The sequence below is a fragment of the Motacilla alba genome, chromosome Z, assembly GCF_015832195.1.
Source record: "Motacilla alba alba isolate MOTALB_02 chromosome Z, Motacilla_alba_V1.0_pri, whole genome shotgun sequence".
Classification (NCBI taxonomy): domain Eukaryota; kingdom Metazoa; phylum Chordata; class Aves; order Passeriformes; family Motacillidae; genus Motacilla; species Motacilla alba.
This window is the reverse complement of record NC_052046.1, coordinates 50,624,633-50,652,273: the sequence shown is the minus strand read 5'-3', so window position 1 is coordinate 50,652,273 and position 27,641 is coordinate 50,624,633. Positions and strand designations below refer to the sequence as shown.

The 27,641-nt window shown below is 38.1% G+C and overlaps 1 protein-coding gene across 4 annotated transcripts; it reads left to right on the top strand.

The window, feature by feature from the left end:
* Positions 1-472: 472 nt before the first annotated feature.
* NAA35 (N-alpha-acetyltransferase 35, NatC auxiliary subunit) lies at positions 473-27,641 on the top strand. Of its 4 annotated transcripts, none has more exons than XM_038124048.1 (23): positions 473-585; positions 2,017-2,160; positions 4,975-5,008; positions 6,448-6,562; positions 7,661-7,735; positions 8,909-9,076; positions 9,920-9,986; positions 10,689-10,732; positions 11,320-11,370; positions 12,063-12,146; positions 12,967-13,081; positions 13,571-13,749; positions 14,792-14,851; positions 15,868-15,974; positions 16,201-16,267; positions 17,538-17,636; positions 18,883-19,061; positions 20,705-20,841; positions 21,783-21,850; positions 22,091-22,231; positions 23,817-23,939; positions 25,036-25,116; positions 25,611-25,670. In XM_038124048.1, the coding sequence occupies exons 2-23, from the start codon at positions 2,037-2,039 to the stop codon at positions 25,668-25,670; spliced, it is 2,178 nt and encodes a 725-aa protein (XP_037979976.1). In that variant the 5' UTR covers positions 473-585; positions 2,017-2,036. The 4 variants fall into 4 exon arrangements, with proteins under 4 accessions (XP_037979976.1, XP_037979975.1, XP_037979977.1 ...); XM_038124047.1 differs by having other exon boundaries at positions 517-772; XM_038124049.1 differs by lacking the exon at positions 473-585 and adding an exon at positions 926-1,491.

Below are 27,641 nucleotides of genomic sequence, written 5' to 3'. Positions count from 1 at the left end.
AGGCCGCGCCGGGGCCCCGCTGGCAGCGGTGACAGAGTCACAGAATGGGTCAGGCTACAAGACACGAGGTCATTTGGTCCAACCTGTCTGCTCAAGCAGAATCATCCAGGAGCACGTTGCACAGGCTTGGGTCTATACACTTCTTGAGTATCTCCCGTGAGGGAGACTCCACAACCTCTCTAGGCAATCTGTTCCAATGCTCGGTCACCTGCACGGTGAAGAAGTTCTTTCTCGTGGAAGTCCTTCAGGTGGAACTCCCTACGCCCATTGCCTTTTATCCTATTGCTGGGCACCACTGAGAAAAACCTGGCTCCGTCCCGTTGACACACGCCTGTTAGATATTTATACAGCGTTCACAGCAGACCCGGACACAGGCTCTGTTCCTGCTGTGCGGCAGCACACCGCTGCCCGCGGCTCCCGCAGCGGCCCTCAGCCCTGTCCCCACCCACGCACGGGAGCCTCATGGCGCCCGGGCCCGCACCGCGCTGGGCGGAACCGCCGCAGCCCCGCCCCGCGTTGCTCGCGGGCGCAGCGGGTGCCGAGCGCTGCCGCCCCGGCCCCTCTCGCCCCGCCTCGCCGCTCCCGGTAAGCGGCGGCCGCGGACGGGGTGGGGCGGCGAGTCTCCTGTGTGCGGCTGCGCCGGGGCGCTCAGGCCGGCGCCGCGGGCTGGTGGCGGCAGCGGCAGCAGCAGGAGTAGGAGTGGGTCTGCGCGTGTGCGGCGGCGGCCCAGCCAGGAGCGGCGGGCGGGCGGGCGGCGGCGTGGGACGTAGCGGTGAGGCCCGGGGAGGGTGCGGGGCGAAGGGCGCAGGCAGAGCCCGGAGGGGTACCGAGGGAGGAACGGAGGAAGGGGGAGCCCGCGGCGGTGGTGCTGCTGCCCCGCAGCGGGGCGGGCGGCGCGCCGGCCCCTCCTCTGCGGCGGGGCGGAGGAGCCATGCGGGCCGGCGGCGGTGCCCGGCGTCCCCTGGAGGCTGCGCGGGGCCCACTGTGCAGCGCCGGAGTTGGGGTGACCTGTGGGAAGAGGAGAGCCCGACGGGCCTGATTGTCCCGGAGTGCAAGGGGGAATTTAATTTATTTCAACTGATTTCCCACGTACTTCCTCATCGCAGCCCACTGAGCCTGGCAGTCCCAGCGGTGGCTTGAGAACTGTGACAGCCTGACGGCCCCCGATGGGGAGTGAGCCTGGCTCGGCCGAGGGGACCCCCGGGCTGCTGTTCAAAAGCGTTTTGATCCTCCCCTTTGTTTTTGTTAATTCCCGATGCCCTGGAGGTCTTCTGCCACTGGGGCCTTTGTTTGAAGCTTCCGTGGCGGCTGTGGTTAAGCTGCTCAGATCTTGCCGAGCTCGCAGCTGTCTCTTGCGGGAACCCTGTCTGCCGAGGGGAGTTCAGCGTTGCTGATACCTCACGGGCAGGCTGACCGTGAAAGCGTGGACGTCCTCAGGGGTGCCCGCGTGTCGGGAGGTTGCGAAAGAACAAAACCGGTTCGAAGTAGCTGGTCGGTTGAGTTTGAAACTTGTATTCTAGTCTGCGCTTGCTTTACTTAAGTGCTGCAGTCTTGATACTGCTTTCTGCTGGAGAAATCGTGGGAAATAAGTCTTTTTTCAGTTTTACGGTACCATCTTTTTAACTCCTGTTGCAGATTAGTAGAAGTACGTATAGTCTAACAGTATAAAAGAACAAATAGAAAATTGTGACGTCTGCATCTGTTGTTATGCTTCTGATTTTATTTCTAATTTGACAGTAGACACTTTAGTATGGGTCTGAACTGTTGAGGTTCTGGTGTCCCTAGTGTTGGAGGTTTCACAGCGTATAAGCTGTCTGTAAAGAAATGATGAATAAGAAAAACTTTTTTTAAAATAGTTTTTATTAATAAGGGGTTTTCTGTTGGTCTTGTCTAACAGTAGATGTTTAAATAAAATGTTAAGTAATTTCCTATTCTCACCTGATTATTCAAAAGAAAAAAAAATATTCCCACAAAGCACCTTCTCTAATTTGTGCAAATATATGGTGTCTCTGACAGGAATTTAAAGGTGCAGCATCATGGTTATGAAAGCTACACTAGAAGATGATGATTCAGGATGGGAACTTGGTATGCCTGACAAGATGGAAAAGAGTAATACCAGCTGGATAGATATAACCCAGGATTTTGAAGAAGCTTGTAGAGGTGAGTTGTAGTTCTTTCATTCTGAAAAAACTTGGAATCCTTTGGAGGCCTGGGTGTAGTTCTTTGAGCTCTTTTGAACAGTAGTTTGACCCAGGTTTTCAAGCTTCAGATGAACGAGCTACATTGATTCTGTGTCAACTCTGAGGCTGGAATTATCATGAACCACCTCACCTTGTTTCCTCTTCCAGATTACATAAATACCTCTTTAGTTAAAGGGTTTTTTATCTCATGCATTTTCACATCTGCTTTTTTTCCTTTGTAAAGATTTCTTACTGTCTCTTCTGCCAAGTGGAAATGTCATTCCTGCATGCAGAGTCAACACTCTGTTTCTTTCTTGCATATTTTTGGATCTCCAGGGTCCAATAATTAATTAAATTAATTAATTTAATTTGTATCTCCAGGGTCCATTAATTCATCAGTGCATCATTTTTCATCTTTGAAAAAAGTCTGAGTTTTTGAAGTGATGTAATGCATCTCAGTAATGGGGAAGCAGTTCCTTCCATTTAAACACTACCTTTATTACTGTTAGGTGCTACTGATAGTTTACAGTGTGTTCATCTGATTTTATGATGACACTAGGGAAAAATAAATATAAAAACTGCATCTTACCACACAGAATATTACATAATGATAAACACAATTTCTGTATATTATTTCTCTATATTACTCTAAATTACTATAAATAATTATTTCTCTATATTACTTATATCTGTAATAGATTACTTATATCTGTACCCATCAAATATATCTAAAGACTCCTTTAAAAGTTATGAGGGAAAGCAAGCCTTTCAGTAGTCTCCCCTGGAAAAGACTAAGACACGTCTTAGTCTTCCAATCCAGTCATCCAATAAAGGATGGAAGGAAACAGCTGTATTCAGGCTATTGACATGCTACTATTTCACAGAATAATCATCAGAGAATGATTTTCAGAATGAAAGGACCTTAAAGATCCTCTCGTTCCAACTCCCCTGCCATGGACAGGGACACCTTTTACCAGATTGTGTTGCTCAAAGCACCATCCAGCCTGGCTTTGAACTGTCACAGGGATGGGGAATCCACAGCTTCTCTGGGCACCCTGTTCCAGTAACTCACCATCCCCACAGTAAAGAATTTATCCCAGTATCTAATCTAAATCTCTCTTTTAGTTTAACAGCATTTCCCCCTGTCCTGTCAGTACATGCCTTTGTAAAAAGTCAATCTCCAGCTGTTTTCTAGCCTTCCTTTATAAACTGGAAGGATGCTAGGTGGTCTCCATAGACCCCTTTTTTCTCCAGGCTTCACAGCCCCAACTCTTTCAGCATGTCTTTACAGGAAAGGTGCTTTAGCCTTCTATTCATTTTTGGTAGCCTCTTCTGAACTTGCACCAACAGACCTGTGTCCTTCCGGTGCTGGAACCCCAGACCTGGATGCAGTGTTCCAGGTGGGGTCTCTTTAGAGCAGAGGGGCAGAATCCCCTCCCTTGACCTGCAGCCCAGTATATCAGCTTTTTGCACTGTGAGTGCACTGTGTGCTTCGTAATTCCAAAACTTCTTTAATTCCTAGAATAACAGAGGGATGAGGGCACACTGTTAACCACTGGGTTTTTTTTTTAGTCTTTCAGTCTTCAAAGTGCTTTGTAAGTAAAAGCAGTAGTGTCATGGGTAGACCTGGGCCAGATGCCACGCACACACCAAAGCCACTCACTTCCCTCTGCAGCTGGACAGAAGAGAGAAAATTTAATGAAGGATCATGGGTTGAGATAAGGATTGCAAGAGATCACTCACCACGTATCATCATGGGCAAAACAGGCTCAACTTAGATATATGAAGGGAATTTATTACTGACAAAATCAGAGCAGGATAATGAGAAAGTAAAATAACCCTTAAGAACAGCTTCCTGCCACCCCTCCTTCCTTCCAGCTCTGCCTCCTACCCCAGCAGCGCAGGGAGACAGGGAATGGGGGCTATGGCCAACACATCACCAGAGGCTTCTCCTGCTGCTCTGGGAGAGGAGTCATTCCCCTGCTGCACTGTGCAGTCCCACCCACAGGAGACAGTTCTCCATGAACTTCTCCAACATGGGTCCATCTCATGAGCAGCAGCTCTCAGTGAAGTGCTGCAATGTGAGTCCATCCCACAGGCAACAGTCCTCCCAAAACTGCTGCAGTGGGTCGTTCTTCCACAGGGTGCAGTCCTCCAAGGACAGGCTGCTCCAGCATGGGAGCAGGGCCCCTCTTTCCACAGGTCTCCCATAAGTTCACAACCCTTCCTCAGGTATCCATCTGCTCCAGCATGAGTCTCTTCCATGGGCTGCAGCAGATCTCTGCATTCCTGTGGGCCTCCATGGGCTGCAGGGGCACAGCTGCCTCACCATGGTTTCAACCACGGTCTGCAGGGGAATCTCAGGTCCGGCACCTGCAGTACCTCTTCCCCCTCTTGATGTCTGCAATGCCCTTCTTCTCCCATGTTCTCACTCAGCTCTTCTCCATCTGCAGTTGAAACTCTGCAATTTGGGTTTGTTTTTCTTCCTAAATCTGTTACCACAAGGTATTATTGATTCTAACTGGCCCAGTGGCACATCCGTCTCTGGAGCCACCAGGGCTGGACATGGAAGAAGCTTCTGGCAGCTTCTCACAAAAGCCATCCCTGTAGTCATTCCCCCCACAAGCTACGAAACCCAGGCCATGCAAACCCAGTGCAAGTAGAAATGCTGGATCTGCTTCCTGCAGCTTGTTCTGTCTTGGCATAAGGCAGTTTGGTGCGTGACAAGACTACCCTGGAAAAGTTGTGCTAGTAGGATGATTGTAATTGTTTGTTTTGTCCTCTTCCTTTATAGAACTGAAGTTAGGAGAACTGCTTCATGACAAGCTGTAAGTATGTGTGTGGGATGTTTCTGGCTTTTAGATAAGATTACTGCAAGCATGTTGATGTTACCTAATAACTAAGCTTTTTTAGACTTGTACTTTAAATGAAGTATTTGAAGTATATAGAATATCTTGCATTCTTAGCAGTGTGCATATGCTGCACCTGGATGAATGCTGAACATATCTGATGCTCTGAGTATAACATTACATTTTTCAGTGTGATTGAAATTGTATTTCAGAAGTTCATAGCACATCTTATGACCTGTGGTGATTACATTACTGCAGTATCTTATGGAACATGCTTTTATGAAGAAAGACCAGAAAGACTTTAAACCTAGTTGCTCCAAATATCACTATCATGTATTTGATAAACAATCTGTATGCCTTAATGCAACATAAATAGCATGCTAAAGCAGGAAGTGAGAACTCTACACATTGAAAATATATTTCAAAGAAAAGCATGTGTTAAAGACTTGTTGAATTTATTAAAGAATTATGAATTTAAATAATTTAAATATTTTAAAGATTAAATTCTTCTTCTTAGTGAAGGCGTTCACTTGAGGAAAGAAAAAAGTTATATTTGAAACTAATAGCTCAGAAAACAGAAGCATGCTGTTAAATGAAAACCTGCTTAAAAGTGTGTGCAAGGATGTACCAGCTAGTTACTAAGTGGAATCAAAGCAAATTTTCAGGTGTAGTTTTATACATAAGAGCATTTCAGAGCAAATACAGAATTTAAATCCTCAGAATTTAAATGTGCCACATGCAATAAACTTTTTGTATTATAAAGCCTGTTGCAGGAGTTCTGACAAATGTAGTGATAAAGTATCTCTGTATCTCTTCATATGTAGGCAAGTCTTTTGGTGTTGCTCTTCTGCAAGCTTTTTTTCTTCTGCCCTGACTACAAGTGATATGCTGTCACATGCTGAGGGTTTTTTTTTTTTTTTTTGCATCAGTTTTGTTAACATTTTAAACAAAGCTGGTATATTCAATATATATTAGTCTGTGTTATGTATCTTGTCGTCAGTGTGTGGGGGACATATCTTACTTGGTTTTTTTGGATGTGGTGTACTAAGTAACAGCTTGTTCAGTTAATATCACTTTATAATTTTACATGATCTTTAAGAAGATGCTTTGAAGTTTATAGAAACAAGTGTGCAAAGATATAGTAGTGGGATATTTCACTCAGGAGTGTTCTTCATCCTTAGGAAAGGATAATGATTTTCTTTCACTTTTAGCCATCTCGTTTCCTACAGATTTGTTGAGAGATCCTTAACTTCCTGAAAACCATGATCTCTGAAGATCAGTACTAATGTTCACATACCTTATTGTCTGTGGTCAGAATATAGTGTACTTGGTTTGTCATCCTATGTTCTTTTTCGTTTGTTTGCAAAGACTATATAAAATAATTACATTCAGCACATCTATTTTATTTGTGTTCTTAGTTTTGGTCTTTTTGAAGCCATGTCTGCCATTGAAATGATGGATCCCAAGATGGATGCTGGTATGATTGGAAACCAAGTTAACAGAAAGGTTCTTAACTTTGAGCAAGCTATTAAGGTTTGTGTGAATTTCCTGGGTTTGCCTACACTGTCTGTAAAAATACACATTTTTGTCAAATTACAGCTAAGCACAATACAGCATAATTTATGTTTTCAATCTTCTCTTGAAATCTATGTTTTTCTTTTGGATAATTAAGTAAAAAAAAGCTTGTAATGTTTACCTTTCTTGTTACCTGCATAATCACAACGATGCTAACTCTTCAGTGAAAAGTAGTATGAAATTATTGCTTATTGACACCTCAACTAAATATACCTCCAACATTATTTTACAAGTTACTCTGTGCTTCCCCAAAATGTTTCTTTTATATGGAGATGTATTGGTTAGCTTCTGTTTAACCTGAATAGAAACCAGGTTCCTTAAAAAGCTGGAAATAAACACTTTATCATTCTTTGAGTTTATCAGCATTGAACAGAAGCCGGGTAATTTACCAACATTGACAGTAATGAATAACTTTTGATTTATGGTCAAGATAAATTGGAGGACAGAGGTTGAAAGACTTTATGTTATTTCAGAAAAAGTAATGGACTCAGAGAGAAAAGTATTTTTTTATGGTGAATGTTTGGAATGGAGTCAGAGAGCTCTGTAAAACACTAGCTAAGTCGTGTAGAATATATCCAGCCTTGCATACATTGGAAAAATTAAATAATCAAATTTGCAGCCTTTTTGGTGTTGACCTTTAAGGCAGTAAAATACTGCAAGTATTTCCAGTTTAAAAAGTAGTCTTCAAAGAGTTGGTCCTGCATATTACTCCGTGTTCAATTTTTATTATAATGATACAGTTTTGTGATTTTAGTGTTAGCAGTTAACTGATTTTAAACTTTTCTTGGCTAGTAATAAATAAGAATTCTTACTTTAGCCTTCTCTTTGGGTAGTTTTATGTTTGGTCCGTGTTAACTTATGGGAATGATAAGTTTTTAAGAATTTGAGACATGTTGTAAAGCTGGTCGGTAAAGCTAGTGGCATACAATTACTCTGAAGTCTTAAACAAATTTTAATTTATTTTTTGGCTTTGGTACAAATAAGTTGTATTTTGCCTATATGTTTTCATAGTATTTAGGGTTTTGGTTGGTTTTTTTTGTTTGTTTGTTTTCTAAGGATGGCACCATTAAAATAAAGGATCTCACTTCACCTGAGCTGGTAGGAATAATGGACACGTGTTTTTGTTGTTTGGTAAGCATTTTTCTGTTCTTTAGGTTAGATGGTTTTGCTTTCAAAATATAATCCTTTAATCCATCTTAAAAAACAAAAAAAAACAAAAGAAAAAAACAGCAGAACTCAAAAAAAAAAGATTTACCAAGCAGAAAATACATACTTTAATTTCCATTTAGTTATTTGCATTATCTATAATGAAAGGCTTAATTTTGATTTTAATTTTTTTTTACTATAAGAAATATGGAAGATAGCTGGTAGCACCTTAAAAACTTCAAAAGGTTTTATCGTTTCTGGTATTATAAATGCATGTTATCTGATTGCCTGCTGTGTATTGATGTTTGACTGTGTTGGAAGCTGAGTGTGCAGTAAGTGGTAGCACTCTGTCGCTCCTTGCTGTACAGCCAGAAGTGACTGAGCTTACAGAAGCATTTTGAACAAATCAAATAAATCTATTTAGTAAAAATAAGTTGAATATTAGTTACTTACTAATTGCAATTTTTTTTCTGTGTATATGCTTTAATTTCCTCAGTGGATGATACTCATTATTTTCAGTTATTCTTTAAAATTACATCAAAAATATTATTTTTTAAAACATTTCCAATCAATTTAGTCAGAATGACATGTAAATATCATACTATATCTGATTCAGTGTAACATCATTAATTTTCTACTCCTGGTCTCCAAAAGGGGACCATATTAAAAATATGGTTTTACTTAATTTTTTGCTATTTCAAGATAGAAATAGAAGTTACTGAATCTTTCCCTATAGCCTAAAGAAACATGGAAGTGGTAGAGAGAGGGAATTGTGACAAGAAGCTTTTATGTTGTAAAAGAGAGAGAACGTGAAGAACATTAGTGGCTTGTCTTTTAGTCGTTTGCATTTTCCATTCACTGTTTATGCAGAGGAAGTTTATAAAATGTGAAGTTCTCTTAACATAATGCCATGTCTAAATCACAGTGGCTAGACCTGAACTTCATAGAAGAGGTTTATCCCATGCCAGAATTCTAGGCTTGAAACACCTTCACTTGCTCTTTTTTGGTACTTGGAAGGTGGCCTTGATAAGGCAACTTTAATTTTAAGATTTAGTTTCTTAATGAGTCTTTGAAGCACAGTAAAATGGAAAAAGAACGGATCTATGAAAATGAAGACTTTGCTGTCATGAGTTAAATGTTTAATTTTCTTTTCCCTAGATAACATGGTTAGAAGGACATTCCTTGGCACAGACAGTATTCACTTGCCTTTATATTCATAATCCAGACTTCATAGAAGATCCTGCTATGAAGGCTTTTGCTCTTGGAATCCTAAAAATCTGTGATATTGCCAGAGAAAAGGTTAACAAAGCAGCTGTTTTTGAGGAGGTATGTTTCCCATCTCCTGTTAGATTAAATATGCAACATTATACCATAATGCATGTAAAACAATGTATTAGTGACATTTGTTAGTGTTTGATGTGATGATACTGTAGGAGTAGCAGTTCATCATTCTAAAAGTATTAGACTGGATACCTTTAAAATGCAGTTTTCCTCAATGAAGGTGTTTCATGCTCTCTTCTGTATTTTCCTTGAATACTGGAACCACATAAATATTTAAATCAAGAAGCAGTGCAAGTCTTGTGGTTAACCATTTGAAATGTGTTTCAGTTGTGAAACTGTTATTTTTTCCTTATTTTTCTATGTTAGATAATAATGATTGCGTTTTGTCTAAAATGTCCATCTGGCAATGGGATCAGAATCCTCTTTTCTGTGCTTAGAGCAATCTCTGTTTCCTCTTAACTTGGACAAGTCACTCTTGCTGACTATATCTAAAATGGATCAAATACTACTTTGCAGCTATAGTTCTTGTAACATATTGGTAGGATGTCACTTGATGAAAATATGAAGGGCATATTGGTATTAAGGATTTATGCAGAAAATAATTACCTGAAGCTGGATTTGGGTGGGAAAGTCATTCAGTATATTCATTCTAAGTGCATTCAGCTGTGTGGAATAAATCTGGACTTCTGTACTTGATGGAATTAAACAAAAGCACACCCCCAATCACTCATCCAAAAGAGGAAAAACAGCAAAAAGACCCAAAACCTGATAAGAAAACAACTCCCAAAAAAACCCAAACCAAAAAGAAAACCTCAAACCCCAACCTGAAAATGTAACTGCAGCTTTTATGTTTCACAACGTATTGCTTCTTGGATTTTTCTTTTTTAGGAAGATTTTCAGTCAATGACTTATGGATTTAAAATGGCCAACAGTGTGACAGATCTTAGAGTTACAGGTACAGTTTGTGCTTTCTTTGTATCTGTCCAGCAGCCTTTTTCTCTTTTGAGCATATGATTCCTTTCAGACACATCTGATTAATTGTTAGGAGTCTCAGCTGTTAAGTTTTTATTTGTCTTGTGGAAATTGCTGACTTGGTAAAAAAGAGATCAAATTACTTTTCCTTGGTAAAAAGGTTCAGTTGTTTTGTTAAGTCCCTGAGAAACAGAAGTGCTTTTAGATGTGCCAGTCAAGTGGCTAGGCATGAGCTCAACATTGTAAAGATACAGACAATTGGAAAGTGTGCTGCTTGAATTCTGCTTTTTTGCCTCATAATTTGTTGTCCTCTAAATGGGCTGCTTTAGAAAACAAAAGCAATCTAGTAGTTCTACAGCTATGAATACATATGTTATTAAGCGCATACATAAGTATGTACGTTAATCGTTTGATGCACTATTTTTTTATGTGTATTTGAGCTTTCCATTGAAATATTTTTGAAAAACTTGTGCATCCTTTAGCTTCGCATCAGTTGGTCCATATTCTGATTTTTGATTGTTCCAAGACATCCTCACCATTCCTCACAAGATTATTTTTTGTCTATTCTTTGGCTAATGGATATGTAAAGCACTTTTAAGTTTGATTTTCCCCATAAAACTTTTTTCCCCTGAGTGGTGAGCTAGAAATACTTCTCAGCTTTTAATTGTGCTGTGATTTTTTCCAGGTATGCTGAAAGATGTAGAAGATGACATGCAAAGACGAGTGAAGGTATTGTTTTCATGTTTGTCTTGTCAACTATATTTCAGGTGTACTTAATATAGGTTTGGGGTAGGGAGTTGGATTATGAGGAATGAAGGAGGTTTGTGTCATTATGGTGGGGTTTTTGAAGAACTGCCATAATGGTTTCTATAACATGCTTTTAGTTTGCCTTCTAGCTAAATCTTCAGACTTTATTTGTAAACTCCTTAGTAGTTGCTTCAGTAGTAGTAAAAGCTGGAATCATGATGCAGAAGATAACACGGGGCTGGGACACAGAAAGTAGGTATTTAACTTTCAGGTTTTAGGCAGATATACTATGTAATGTTAAAGAAGTTATTTAATTTTCCTTTACCACAGCTTACAATGTAAAGCATTCATGCACTTTCCTTGCTTATTCGCAGAATTTACTGAGATAGTTCTTATTACTATAGGACAGTCATTCAAATATCTGGATTATATTTTAAGAAATTTTGAATTTGAAAACTGATTTTTCGGGTTATTTAACAGGTGAATGTTTTAGAGAATGCCAAGGGATTTTATCAGTAGCTTCCTTTTACAATTTTTAGTAAATTATTTGACATTTCTTTGCCTTGCAGAGCACCCGAAGTCGACAAGGAGAAGAGAGAGATCCAGAAGTTGAACTTGAAGTAATGAATTGTTTGCTTTTTTTCCTGGATTTCATGGATGTAAATGGGACATTTAAATATGGCATAAATATGGCATAACCACACCCAAGCAGCCAGGAAGTGTGACCACCCAGGAGCATGGGGAAGAGCTGGCAAACAGCAAGGTTTTATGTGTGGCAGTTTGTGCAGGCAGGGTTGGAGTCCTGTGGGAGTTCCGCACACCACAATACCAGAAAGCCATTAAGGTTTTAGGGAGTGTCCAGAGAAGGGCCATGAAGATTATGAATGGCCTTGAGGGGAAGCTGTATGAGGGGCAGCTGAGATCACTTGCTCTGTTCAGCCTGGAGATTAGGAGACTTGAGGGGAGACCTTTCACAGTTAAAACTTCCTTGTGAGGTGGAGGGGCAGGCACTGATCTCTTCTTTGGTGGTGACCAGTGACAGGACTTGAGGGAAAGGCCTGAAGTTGTGTCAGGTGAGGTTTAGGTTCGATATTAGTGTTTTCACCCAGAGAGTGGTTGGGCACTGGAACAGGCTCCCCAGGGAGGTGGTCACAGCACCAAAACTCTGAGTCCAGGAAAACTTGGACCACACTCAAGCACTTGGGGTGGGCCAGGAGTTGGGCTGGATGATCCTTCTGGGTCCCTTCCAACATAGGATATTCTATGATCTAATACCTACTGCTTAGTAATTAGCAGTATTACTTTATTACAGCATCAACAATGTTTGGCTGTCTTCAGCAGAGTCAAGTTTACCCGCATCTTACTCACTGTCCTAATAGCTTTTACGAAAAAAGAGGTATGTTCATTTGGTGTTTCTGTGTTTGCATTGGGATGCTGTGAAATACCCATTTTTCGTTCTTTAAGATCAGGTAATTACTGTGTAGATTCAGGAGATTTGAATTGATGTGGATGGAGGTAAAGCTTTGAATAAAGCCTTACAGTGGCAAATACTCAATTTTTGTTCAAAGTGGGAAACACAGGGAAGGCTAGTAGCTGACATTATTATGGCCTTGCAGAAAGACAGAATATTCATTACAAAATGTTTCAAAATATTTATGGATTTCCAATTACTCTTTTCACACATGAGCAAAACTTCTTATTTAAGTTCAGTTCCCTCCTGTGGAGTTATCGGATGCTGGGCAATATTTTGTCCATATTAGGACAAAATAATCCTTTTCCTTCCATGTGATATGGAATTTATATCTAGATATCTTTGGTCTGAGAAGAGGAATTTAATAGCAATCCATACAATTTGCCTGTTACTTGAATATAAGATTTCCTAATTGCTGAGAGGGGAAAGAACTTCATGTTTTAAGGCAAAGGGCTAGAACTACATGCCCCCCCAAGCAGACTGTGATGCATTGTATACAAGACTTTCAGTTGTAACTATTGTAAAGTCTTACACAGCCAAATAAATATACAGCATTGAATTTATGTACAGGTTCATAAAATACACTACCGCACAAAATGTTGGGTTGTTTGGGTTTTTTTCAGAATTGGTTATGTAAGAATATCAGAATTTTAATGCCCTTCCTTTTTTTTTTTTAATACCAACATTAATTAGATAGTCAAAATGTATTGGTTTGTAATGATAGTAATTGTTTCCTGCCTTTCAGACAAGTGCAGTTGCAGAAGCTCAGAAACTAATGACTCAGGCAGCTGACTTGCTCTCTGCCATACACAATTCATTGCATCATGGTATGCAGGCACAGAATGATACCACTAAAGGAGGTATGTATCAAATTAGACCATTTTTTCCTTTCCTGGATATGATCGCTTCATAAATATAAATACCTTTGTGTATTAAAAAAAAAAAGTTGAAATCACTATTTACTTTGAACTAAAACACTTGTTATGCAAATTGTTACAGATCTGCATTGTTTGATTTTAATTTTATTTTACCAGGTGGTGGTTCTCCTGAGAGCAACACTGTCATTTCAAAGCCAGAGATAATGTGAACTTTTGATTAAGTGCATTTCACTTAGAATCAGTGTATATGCCATTTTAAAATAGGGAACAGTACTTCACTGTTTGTAGACGAGGACTTGGGTTTTTTAAAGAGTAAATCATTGTCGTAGTTGGGTTGTTGGAGTCTCAGGAAGTTAACTGTCGCTTAAAGAATTCATTTTGGCTAATTGAATAATTTGTATTACTGAAGGGGGTTCTGAAAACAAAACTTATATGCAGCTCTTCTGTCTCTCTCCCCTCTTCTTTCTTTAGATCATCCTATTATGATGGGATTTGAGCCACTTGTTAATCAGAGATTGCTGCCACCAACTTTCCCTCGATATGCAAAAATTATTAAAAGGGAAGAAATGGTCAATTATTTTTCCAAACTAATAGACCGAATAAAAACTGTATGTGAAGTAGTCAACTTAAGTAACTTGCACTGTATACTGGTAAGCATGAATATTTCTTATTTATTGCCAGATATAAGATCTGAAAATGTGACTTGCAAAAAAATCATTCCATATATGAATGCTCTTGCTCACTGGAGAGAAAACTGAGCACTATGTATGTATTTGGTGTTTTTAAACTGTTAGGCTCAATTTCAAAATTTACTATTCTTGCTGGTAGTTACTAATTTTCTTCTTTTGATAAAGATCTTTTCTTCTCTCAAACATCTCTTACACATGTCTTACTGGCCAAGGCCAAGCAAGTTTCTTTGGTTGAAGAGCTGTGTCTACAGCAACAGAACATAACTCTTTGCTATATATCTGATTTTTTTTGAATTCATTAAGCAGTATTCTGAACATGTGCCTATAACACAAGAGGGCACTAAATAGGTGTTCCCTAAATAGGCATAAAGTTAAGCACCTGCTTATATTATTTCCTGAATAACTGAAATTATTTTTAGTTACTGCCTACATTTATTAGAAGATGCTTCAATGCTTGAAATATTTTTTGGTGTCCATGCATTCACTTACTGATAAAAGAGATACAGTTACAACAAACCTCTCATCTTCCTATTTCCTATTAATTAATGAAAGGAGTGTTTGCATGAAGCGCCTGGTACCAGTTAAACTTTGCCTGGGTTTCAATCAATTTTTAAAATTAATTCTCAGTTTTGTTCAATACCTGGTATAGTTACATCATCATCTTAACAATCTCACAGTATTTTTTTCTGTACTGTCATCCTTCTAGTTGTAGCATTTGAAAATTCAGAAACCTTTTTGTTAGAAAATCTTCTGCAATTACAGATCTATTACAAATAATGTATTTTGTTCTGTTCAAACTATTCATGGTCTGTTTCTTACAAGTTGTGTAAGCTATGCTGTTTGTGTATGCTTTTAAACAAAATATAGCTGTATTTACACAGCTGTATATATTTGTTTAGGAAAGATGCGTGTGTGTGTAAAATGATTGGTTGTATATTTATGCATATATAAACTGGCATATTAACCTGATTTGTCATTTTTTCTTTTCCTACATATATGCTAGGACTTTTTCTGTGAGTTTAGTGAGCAATCACCCTGTGTTCTTTCAAGATCCCTGTTACAGGCAAGTCCTAATTATGTCTATTAATAAAATACTTCTCTGTTCATTATAAAATCCTGTTCTTTAGGTATTTCAATAATTTGCATGTAAGTTAATAATAGTTAAGTGGTAAATAATGTTCTGGTGATATTTAAGTATTAAGTATTATGGAAGAAATACTTTGCTATGAGGATGATGAGTCATTGGAAGAGGCTGCCCAGAGAAGTTGTGGATGCTCCACTAAGCGTTCAGGGCCAGGAAAGTGTCCCTGCCTATAGCTGGGGGTTTGGAACTAGGTGATCTTTAGTGTCCATTCCACTGCAAACCATTATGTGATTCTATATATGAAGGCTTATGTTTTGATCTAATTTTTAAAATAATTTTAAAACGCTGTTGCTTTGATCATTTTAGTACATGCTAATTAAAACAGAAAGCATTTAATTTGATCCCTATTAAACCATGTGTAGAGCCAATGGACTATAACTGTGGGCAAGTAAAATGTGTTCCTACTGTGTGTGTTCTCATCTTCCACTACATTTGTTTGTGTAACCCCTGTGGGTGCCTGACAGCAGAGTTTTTTCTTCAACTGCTGAAGGATCATGTAAGAAAGGGACGCAGCACTCATGGAGGGGAGTTAAATGAGTATCAGACATGACTGATGTAAGTAGTAGCATCCCTAGGGATTGAAAAACCTCAACAGTAGTCTGGAGATATATCCTCATCTGTGTCCAGAGAAGGCACATATTTTTAGGCTAATCTTCAGAAATGTCTGATTTATCATCCAAGAAATTAAACAATTATGCATGCACTCTATTATGCAAGTAATAGAGCTGTATTTGGTGTCCTGGGAATACCACAGAAGTGTCAGGTCTCAAGATTTCTGAGTCTTTAACCTTGGGCCTAGTTGAACCATTTTAATTCTTGAAGTAATCTTACAATTTTATTATATAAAAAAGGTATTGCCAGAGCTTTCTATTAGTAATTCTAGAGCACTATTTTTAAGTTAAAACATGTTTCTAAAAACACATTTTTACTTTTAGACAACTTTCTTAGTAGATAACAAGAAGGTGTTTGGCACTCATCTCATGCAAGACATGGTAAAAGATGCCTTAAGATCTTTCGTTAGTCCTCCAGTACTTTCTCCAAAGTAAGTGGATCTTGAGTGTACTTGTATGTGTTTACATGTCTGATGAAAAGATATTTCTGCTTGCAAGAGCCATAACAATGTACAGAAAACGTACATTTTGTACATAGTGCTTATGTATGAGCGACTCAGTTGCTGTTGCTGTGCTCATGGTTCTTTTTTGTTTTGTGCTACATAGACTGGTGGCATTTATAAAAAATACGTATGTACATGGATATTTCCTTTTTAGGTGTTGTCTTTATAATAACCACCAGGCAAAAGACTATATTGATTCCTTTGTCACACATTGTGTTCGGGTAAGTGTTCTTTCCAGTTATAACATGTATGTGTGTGTGAGAACTCGGCAGATTTGCATACATTTAAAAATGAGACAAGTTATTTTACACACCTGCCATGAAGGTAAAATTGAGGAAGTTAGCCATGAAGGTAAAATTGAGGAAGTTAGCCATCGTAAATTGGTAATGTCTTTTAAAAATCTGGTGTAATTATTGGCTTCCATACTTTTATTTAACATTTCACTTTATAAGAAATCTGAATCTACTACCTCTTTACAGAGTAGTTTCATGTCACAAATGCATCACTAATGAAAACAAAATTATTTTGATATTCTGTTCAGTTTCAGTTTTTTAAGATTCTGTTGATGAATGTGGCATGGTGAAAATCTTAACAAAATCAGAATTATTTAGGTTGGAAAATACCTCCAAAGTCATTGAGTCAAACCAGCACTGCCAAGTCCATCACTAAACCACACCCCTGAGTGCCATGACTACACATCCTTTCAATACTTCCAGAGATGGGGGCTCAACTACTTTCTTGAGTAGCTGGTTCCAATGCTTGACAAACTTCATTGGGAAGAAATTTTTCTTAATATTCAGTACAAACCTCCCCTGGCATGACTTGAGGCCTTTTCCTCTTGTCCTGTCTCTTGACAGAAGAGATGAGCCCCACCTGGCTGCACCCTCCTTCCAGGTGGTTGTAGAGAGTGATAAGACTTCCCCTGAGCCTCCTTTTCTCCAGGGTAAAATAGAAACACCCCTAGCTCCCTCAGCCACTCCTCACAGGACTCGTGACACAGATCCTTCACCAGTTCCATTGCTCTGCTGTGGACATGCTCCCTCAGTGTCTCTCTTGTTGTGAGGGGCCCAGAAATAAACGAGATATGAGGCAAGGCCTCACCCACCAGTTCTGAGTAGAGAGGGACAACCACTGCCCTGGTCCTGCTGGACACAGTGTTTCTGATGCAGGCCAGGATGCCATTGGCTACCTTAACCACCTTGGGCACATGGATTTAGGCATAAGAAATACCTCTTTAGTCCCAAGAAATTTGCTCTGGTGACCTTCCTAAAGGATGCTGACTTAGTCTCACATCAACTTGTGTGCAGAGTGTTTGGCTCTTCAATCACTCCAGAGTTTGCTTTCCTGCTAACTTGCACTTCGTAGGGAGCGGTAAGGAACCCACCTCCTAATATAGATTTATAAACCAGGTGCCTAAATAGACATCATCGTACTTCTCCTGTAGTTTCAAAGTTGTATTGGTAATTTAAAATTGCACTTTGCTTCTTTCAGCCATTCTGTAGTCTGATTCAAATCCATGGACACAACAGAGCTCGTCAGAGAGATAAACTAGGTCACATCCTTGAGGAATTTGCCACACTACAAGATGAGGTAATGTCCTAGGCAGCAGGCCAGCAAAGTTTCTTTCCAGGTTTATTAATGCCAGAGTGAAGCATGGTACTAAATTCTAAATGAATGATGGAAAATCCTTAAGACAAGGACTCCTAAAATTTAGTACATTTAACAAGAAGTTGTTAGAATACATCCAAAATCTTTGTGCTAGATATGTTGAACAAAAACATACTACATATTTTAAGATTAACTTTGTCTAATAAGTAGACTTCAGAAAGACCTGTTGCGATGTAATTTAATGGTAACTGAACAGCTTTTAGTCTCTATCCTGCTTGTGATTTTCAGTCTGCAAGATATAACCGGGGGGAGATAGACAAGGTGTGCTTACAAGACACCTTTAAAAATTCAGCCTTATACCTATGTGAGATGTAAACTGCAAAGTTTTATTATTATTAAAAAGAAAGTAAAAAAATAACTCTTAAATATATGTGCTCCAACTGATTTTGGACATCTCTCAATAATGGGGAGAGATGAGAAGAAAAAATAGATTCTCTCTTGCTGGAAGTAAGTTTCCTCAGCAGTGAGAGCCATATAATAAAATACTTCCCAAGATGGCAAGGAGAACAATTGAGAAACTTGGGAGTTGGAGGGAGATTTTGTGTGCTCCAGCTTTCTTCAAGATGGTTTGAGTTTGTTGCAGTATTGTAGCTGAGGCACTGTTTGTTTTCATTTTCTAGCAGGTTATATGTATTGTTCTCTTTAGGCTTACTGATGATATTCCAACTGTGGGAGACTTCAACTTGCTTCTTAAGACAAAATTGGTCTTGGCAATATTTTAGTTACTCTGGTGGAACACAGTGTGTTTCTTGCATATAAAGCTTATAAAATTATTTTTTCAATGCAGCTAGGTTTGGTTTTTTTTAAGAAAAAAGAAGTAATTATTGCCAGTATAAACAATGAACACCAGCATGTAATGGGTTCTGAGTTTGTGCTCATGTAACTGCTAATGATCTATATACAAATACCTTTAAAAATTTCAAATTTTATCTATCTAATGTCCTTGCTATATTACTGTGTAGAATATTTTTGTTCTGTGCAGCAGAATTTACTTAGGCGAGTCTCCAGTTTTCTGACAGTTCTAGACTTATTTCCATCTTTTAATCTGGAGCATAAATTTACCGACCCAATTTGTTAAAATTTTATTTCTGGCTTAGGATGCTGTTTCAGTCAAATATTTTTCCTCCTCTGTCTATTACTTTGAGGTCCTTTGTTTTTTTTTCAACAGGCAGAGAAAGTAGATGCAGCACTTCATAGCATGTTACTGAAGCAGGAACCACAAAGGCAACATTTGGCTTGCTTGGGCACCTGGGTCCTATATCACAACCTTCGTATTATGATACAGTATCTTCTCAGTGGCTTTGAGTTAGAACTTTACAGTATGCATGAATATTACTACATCTATTGGTAAGAAGATGCTTTATTGACAGCTCTTCGAGGAGGGATGCTCCCAGGGAGCTATAATTACACATATTTGAAGGAGGGACTTAAAATATGATTTTATGATCTGAAGCTTGATCAACACTGTTTTTGGTTTACCTATTTATAATATTACAAGTGGAGGAAAAAATCCGTTGGTCTCTAGCTTTTTAAACTTACTAAATAGTGTACCTTTTTTCTCTGAAATAGTAATTCTCACTCTGTTTAGCGTTTTGGCAGAGGGTCTTTAATTGGCAATGAATGAAATGTATGCTGATTTTGGTAGACAAGAGCATGCAGGAGAAAAGCAATTTTCCTTTATTCTTTTCTGCCTTTGTAGTATCAGGATCACTAGTCTTATTGATCTCTCGTATTCTGGAAAAGTTCTGTGAAGTTTTAAGTCATAACTGTAATCTGAAAGTGACTAGCTAAAATTAACTTCTTAGCTGGGGTATATTTGAAGAGACATCCTCCACCTTTAGTGAAAATGATCACATTTTCTGGAAACAGAATACTTTTTTTTTTCCACTTCCATTCACATCAATTATTTTTCATAGTTAATGGCTTGTGCCAAAAGAGAATTTAAAATTTTTTTAAACTACCAAGAGATTCCTATGTAGGCCATAAGCCTTCTTACTGAAAGATTACAACAGTGCAAATGACACAAACTTCAATGTATTGCATTTCTATGTTGTTTCAACAGTGGATTAAGTGAAAAAAATAATATTTCAGAAGTTAACAGAAGATGGCAATCTTTTTCAATTAGTAGCTCAATAAGTAATATCAACTTTTGTATGAGAAAGTTTTTTTTTTTTTACCTGCCCATATTTCCCTCTACCAATTTAATAAAACCACTTGTAGTTGGAATTGTCATGTCAACTGCTTTCTCACTTGAGGAGAAAAAAGGAGCAGCAGTTTCTGAGAGGTAATGTGCAAATGAAACTCAAATTTCTCAGTAATTTTTATTCTGATTACAAAATTTTTATAACTATTACTACAATTTTATTTTACTCCAAATCTGTAATTTTTTTTAAATTCTTTTTCCCCTGTTCCTTTTGATTTGAAGTCAAGTAAAAGATAGTTACTGGACTCGCTTCCATTTTCTAAAAAATGTTCTTAAAGTTGTCTCTTTAACTCTGACAGAACTGCATAAGGATGTTGTGTGTCTCTGGGCTTGGCCCCTTTATGTAATAATTCACAGCTTTTTAATGCTTGAAAAAGTCAGTAGTTATATTGTTTCTCAGAATAACAAGGCATAACAAAAGTAGAAAAAGGTATTAACATAGTATCTTTAAAAAAAACCCACTTGATTTGGTGGGGGAAGAGTTCTAGAAAAATTTGGTCTTACAGAAATTTTGAAATAAGAAGCTTAGACTTCACTTAGTAAATGTGTAAGAAGCTTGCATACCTTGAGCTGTTTGTGGTTGAATCTGAACCAGAACATGAACGTAGACCAATGTGTTGATTCCAGCCATACAAAACAAAGAGTTTTCATGGCCCATAAGCATTGCCCTCTGCTAGGATACATCCTTTACCTCTTGGAGCAAGTGCCCTGGTACTCGGCGGGACACGCACAGCGCGAGTGTGCGGTGCGCTGCAGCCCATAACAGCTGCGTACGGCTTCCGTGCAGGTACCTCTCCGAGTTCCTCTATGCCTGGCTGATGTCAACGCTGAGCCGTGCCGACAGCTCTCAAATGGCAGAGGAGAGGATAATGGAGGAACAACAGAAAGGCCGTAGTAGTAAGAAAACGAAGAAAAAGAAGAAAGGTACCTAGGTGTAGAGTGTTAACATGTCTTTTTTTTCCCTTTCCTGCAGCCATGTAGAACTAAAATTCAAAATTTTAACAGGCAACACTGATTTGGATAGCAAAAATATCCTAATATTTATGAAGGCTGAATGTAAATTTTTTTAAGAATTTCCTATTTATTTAGTTTGTTTTTTACTTTCAAATAGACCTTTCAGAAAAACACAAACTCATTTCTATTCACCGTATATAGTTTCATCAGTTGTGTTACATGTTGGACCTTCTCAGAATTTATAATTCCTGCAGAATTGAGCTTTTAGTGACTGTAACTAGATTCAAACACTAGACTTTCAGCGTATTTCTGTTTGACTTTAGAGGTTCTTAAAGTATGTTTCTTAATTATACAATGGTGAGTTTTTTTTCTTTGCTGCCTTTTCAAGGGGAACAAACAATTGGATACGAACAGCTCAGGGTCCTATCAACTAAATTCTCTCGTCTCTAGAAGTTCAAAAAATTACTAATGTCCAAGTTTTGGGCAGTTCGGCACTAATTAAACACTGGAAACTTAAAAGAATCCTGTCAGGATTATTAACATAAAAAGTGCTTTAACTTCTTAGCCCTAGAAGTCAAAAAGATCCCTGAACTAGGCCTCTTGTGTACAGACTGTAAGTTTGAGGCTGTTGTTCAGTGTTTTATAATGTCATGGGAATACCACTGACCAATTTATTCCATTGAGAGTAGAATTGGGTTCATGTGACTGGTAGGTGTGTCCTGAGGTTTTTTTGTGTAACCAGGAGTCAGGTGAGCAGAAATGCATGTCTAGGTATTGTATACTTCAGTTATTTTAAAATATAATTAAGAGTTATGTGACTTTGTGGAAATTTGGAAGAACTCCTCTGATCTGAAATTAATACGTGTACTAACACTGAAGTAAGAAAATGTATTTTTATGTAAAATTTGCAGTTCGCCCTCTCAGCAGAGAGATCACCATGAGTCAAGCATACCAAAACATGTGTGCTGGGATGTACAAGGTAACTCATTTGTGTCCTATTTGTTTCAAATTCTTTTTGTAATAGGGATCCTGCATCCATTGCATGCCTTCTTTTTTTGTAGTGGTGCTGGAAATGATGTTCAGATTTGTAATTTTCTATGGAGAATTCTCTACAGTTTTTCTTTCCTTCAGTTAGACCTACATCATAATTTTGATCTTCCTCACAGCAAAATATGACATGAAGCTAATACTTTTCACTATTTTTATCCTTTTCTTTTAGACAATGATCGCCTTTGACATGGATGGCAAAGTAAGAAAACCTAAGTTTGAACTGGATAGTGAACAAGTTCGATATGAGCACAGATTTGCTCCATTCAACAGTGTTATAACACCACCTCCAGTGCACTACCTGCAGTTTAAAGTGAGTAATCTTCAAATGTGATGCTGCCCATGCTTTTATCAAAGTCATTTATTCACCTGCTTTAAATATCACTGTCATGGTAAAAAGAACCTCAAAGTTCACACTGAAGCTATGTCACAATGGGAAGGAATTCTAGCTTTAGTTTTGTGCAAGATATGTTGCATTGAAGTCTTTATAAACTTAGATGTTTAGCAGTTGGTCTGATATGGCAGTTTAAGATGGTTCTGTTGAGTCGCATGAAAATAAAATCTCTTGGAAGTCTATTAACAGACTTCTTGGCTGTGGTTAATTATAGCAGCATGTTTTTTTAGTGCAGCAAGTAAATGGAAAAATAGAAATTAATTTTGAGTGATGTTTAGAAGGGACCAGTGGAAGCTTGTCTTGTCCAGCCTCCTTCTTGAAGTAGCATTACAAGTCTCATTACCTGTGTCTTTGTCTAGCCAAATCTTAAAAAAGGTTGGAGATTTTCCAACCTCTTTGGATAAACCTGATCCAGTTACTTTTTTCTGGTCCTTTAAGTCATAGGATAACTGATTGAGGGCTGCATTATTTTTTTTTTCCTAATGCCCAGTCTGAATTACCAAGCCACAACCTGTGGCCTCTCATGTTACATTGTTTGCCATTATGAACAAGTAATCTTCATCTTTTTGTAACTGTCTTTCAGGTAGTTGTAGGCTGCTATTAAAATTACCCATTAGCATCCTTCTTATAAAACTGAGGTCAGGTCTACTGACCTCTCCTTGTGGCTTATATGCTCTAGGCCCCCAACCATCTTCACATATCAACATCTTTCTTGAACTGAGTGGATCCAGCCCTGGATGCAGTATTTCAGACAACAGAACACAAATACTGAGTTCAGGATGATAACTTTCCTTGATATGCTGACCATACTCCTGTGCTTGTATAATCTATAGAAGGCTTGTCTGATTTGTAGTAAGACCACCTTGTTGTTTGATATTGAACTAGGTGTTTGCAGTACCCCTAGCTGCTCACCCACCTGCTTATTAGTCTCAATTGTGGGGTTAGTCTGTACTGAAACAGTGCAATTTTCAATTCCAGTTACTCTCCCCAGTTTAATGTTATGAACTGTTGTAGTGGAAATTAAGAAATTATCGTGGTCTTGCCATTAAAGGAATTTTTCAAATCTGTAATCAAAAACAAAAAAAAATTCAAAGAATCAAAATTATATAAAATGAAATTTTGTACAGTTTCAGCATCTGCCTTGCTGTAGCTCTGAGTAAAAAATACACTTTTTTAATCTACTTTCTTCCTGTAATGTCATACCCTGTTGTGTGCCACTGTTAAAGCAAATGAATGACAACTTGTTCAAGAGAGAGACTGTTTAATGAAGATTATGAGAATTTCATTATGTTTTGTGGCACTGTAATAGTTGAGCACTCTGTTGTTGCTTGGGTTTTGCCATTTTAAGTAAATACTTTCAACTTCAGTTTTGATTTTTTAAAATAGTATTTAGTTGACATAACTCTTCTCTTAAATACAATGTGATAAATTTAAAATTGCCAGGAGATTGTTTTTCAATTTTATATATTTTAACATGTATTTATGCATTTCTGTAACACACTAGGAAATGTCTGATTTAAATAAGTATAGCCCACCTCCTCAGTCTTCAGATCTCTACATGGCAGCTAGCAAGCACTACCAGCAGGCAAAAATGATTCTTGAGAATATTCCGAATCCAGACAATGAGGTAAGACTGAAATACTAGGAAAATGAGTATTTGCTCAAAATAGAGGAAGCAAGTGGTTTTTTTCAGCTGGATCTCCTTAAGATCCAAAATGTACTTCATCAAAATGGTGAGCAAAGTTGAGTGCTTTGATTAAGGAGTAGACAGTGGTCTGTTTCAGTACATCAGCTAGCATGAAGTTGTGCTTGCTGTTAAAAAAAAGCTCTCTCTGCTGAGGATCCGAGGTGCTGGATAGAAGCTTATTTGCTTGCATGTTGCCTTCTAGCCCCTTTCTAAAAGCACAGCACTTTTAACTAGACAGTGATAACATGCCTGTCACACTTAGTTGGCAGTAATTCAGGTGGACTCCTAAGAGGTGGGGAAAATAGGTTTGAGTGTCATTAGGATGAAAAGAGTATTGAGTTTGGCACTTGTTCCCTGGAGCAGTTCTCAGCACTGAGGTGTAAACCATGGGTAGGAATTTCTCCCTCTTTGTCTATTTCTCCCTCTTTGTCCTAAAACCTTAAGTGTCTGTGATTGTATTTTGGAGCAAGGAGGATGCTTTTTCTGTCACATCTAAGCAGATTAAGAATAGTTACAGGATTAGGTCCTCCTCAGAATTTAGGACTCACTTTCTCATCTCTGGATCATGGTGGTACTCACACATGAGCAATCCATTTGAGGCCAAGATAGTTAAGAGGTAGTTTTGAGCACAGCCAGAGTACTCCATGCAAAAATCCACCAGTTTCATACATGAGTTCCTCTTACCATTGTGTTGCAATGTTGAAGAGTAGATGCCTAGAGTCTATCTATACCTTTATTTGTGTGAGTACCACAGAATTCGCTGTAGTTCCCATGTTTTTGTTCAAGTATTGTTAAAGCTGTGGTTTCTGTTGATTTTTTTTAAAGTGACTATTAAAATAAATGCACCCTTCATTAAATTTAATTAATTCAGCTGATGTATTTAAAAACAAATCCAAAACAGTCTGATCTCTGTTAAACTGATCCTGTAAGAGAACTCCTGTATTGCTAATAGATTATCAACAATACAGTATTATCTTGGAAATAACTGTGAGGTCAAGTGCTTTGACCTGAAGATTTCTTTCTGTTTTATGTTTAGGTCAATCGAATTCTAAAAGTTGCAAAACCCAATATTGTGGTCATGAAGCTGCTGGCAGGAGGCCACAAGAAAGACTCTAAGGTAAGGAAATGCCAGCTCAATTGAACATAAAATGAATACATACATTAAGGTTGGATTCAATGATCTGGAGATTTCCTGACATGAATGCTTCATCTAATTCTATGTAAAGCCACCACAGATCTCTTAAGAGCCAAATGAGCCACATTCAATCTGTAGTTACTCTAAGAACAGGGAAAATAATTTATTTTTCCTTGGGAATAGTTTGTTGTAGTTAACTAAATATGGAAAATTCTAACCTATAAATGTTTTCAGAAAAATGGGAAAAGCATGTTGGACAACATAGACTATAAGGGTATTCTTCAGTAGCAGGAACAAGCAAGAATAACAGCAGCTTGTGTGAACAAAGTCATGAGAAAGTCCTTGTGGAAGCCAGCAATGTTTTTTCAATATGTTGCTGTTTAATTTTTTTTTCTGTCTGCAGGTTGTTCTTGTAATAAGTATTAAGTGCAGTAGTACTGCTGTCTAATGTCTAATCTTAAATCTTTTCTTTATAGGTTCCTCCAGAATTCGACTTCTCTCCTCACAAATACTTCCCAGTTGTAAAGCTTGTTTGAAGTACAAGACATTATTTTGGAATACCTGAAAAATATCTGTGTAGCAGATACCAGCTCTAGGAGAGGGAGTAACTAGTGCTGCGCTTGGACTACGAGGGATGTCCAGGATAAAAATATTGTCACGTGGAATATCTGTAGTCTGCTGCCTTTATGTGATTTGAATGACAACTGCTGTTTTAAAGTGGTTTGTATAAAGTTTATTGGATTTTATGCGTGAAGCTGATTTTAATCAACTGTATTATTAAAGAACATTGTATTTGATCATAAATAATTATTATTACTGTGTTCTGACAAAGTGGTGCGTTAGAGCTGAATAAAAATCATGCAATAGAGCCTCATGTCTGATGTGCATGGCTAAGCTACTGCAGTTCTGCATTTACAAATCACTTGGAGAAATTTTGAGTTTCTGTATTTTTGTTTAATTGTATCAGAATTGCTCACTTTGCAAGTAGAGAAATGTTGGAGTTTTTTTCTCACCACATCCTGCAAGCTAAAACGATCTCTATAGAGATCAAGAGCAGATGAAAATTAGTCATTGAGCAATTTAGTGAGTGATTCCTAGTTGGAATTTGTTCTCCAAGTGCTGGAGAATCTGCACAGCAGACACTCCAGTAGTCACTAGCAGTAGCACCAGACACTGAAGATTCTATTTTACCAACTCTGCAACTTTGTTACAATCCTAGTATTTGCTGGTGCAAACAAGGGATTGCTACATTTGCATGATCTTTATTCTCCATTTTTGACTGCAATGGGACTGCTGCATCCTGTCCATCTTCTGTAGTAATTTTCAGATAGATTTCCAGAACAGGAGAAGTGCCAAACCTATCCCTGCCTTCCTGGAATAGTTATGCCTTCCAAGCTTTCAGATGTGAAATAACAGAGGTAAGCTGTTGTGTTGTAGCAAAAGTGCAACCTAGGAAAAAATGTTTTTCCTTTGCTGCAAGCAAGGAAAAAATGTTCAAAAAGTGGACCTGGCCCTGGCCAAGTCATACTTAGCCCATACAAGCAAATCCTTTGTTGGACAAGACAATTCTTCATTTTGGTGTACAGTGACTTCCATTTTAGGGATGAGCTTGTAACTCCACATTGGCCATACAAGACATTTTTTGGTGTTAATCCTATCACCTGATTTTACTGTGATTAATATCACTTCAGCTTCTTCCCCTGAGCAGCAGCACTGCCGAGCTAGAGCTTGAAAACAATGAGTAACCTCTGAAGTGGAACACCCACTTGTCTTCCAGCAATTTGCAGCTTCCTGAAATAATCAGAAGTACTGTCCTAAAGATAAGGTTTTTCCAAATTCTGTGCTAAAGAGATGGCATATCACATTACATGTTTGCTTATCATCATGATTAATATACTTGAATGCTTCCATATAGCTGCCAAAGGAATAAAAAGCCTGGAATATGCAGAGGTAAAATGGCACAGAACATTAATCTGGCTTCTTGTAAATAGTCACAAAATCTTTCCTGTCTTAAAGGTCCTGACCTACATGACAGTAGCTCAAGGACAGCCTTTGTTATTTCTCCAAAGCAAGCACCAAGTAAAAGAGAAGGCAAATTACATGTGATTTGTGGAACCAAGAAAATAGCAATAACATTTCCCCTTTTCATTACAATTAGAACTGGATGAATTGTACAAAATAATATTAGTACACCAGAGAAGGTTACTTTTAAATGCTTACTTAAAATGGATCAAGTTTAGTTGTAAAGAAAACCAAACCTAAGTGCTAATATAACACAAGATGATTACAGAAAAGTAGTAATGCCTCATACAACTAAAAACTTTAGTGAGATACAACACTATGTACACCACACTTTCAAATTAATCTCTTGTTCAACTAAAGGTCTTTGAATTCTGAAATTCTGTACAGTAGACATACAGGCCACTTGCCTACTAGAAATCTACCACCCGAGTTAGATTGAAGTACTTGAAGTCATTGTGAATAAAACTGTATTCCTTCATTTTGAA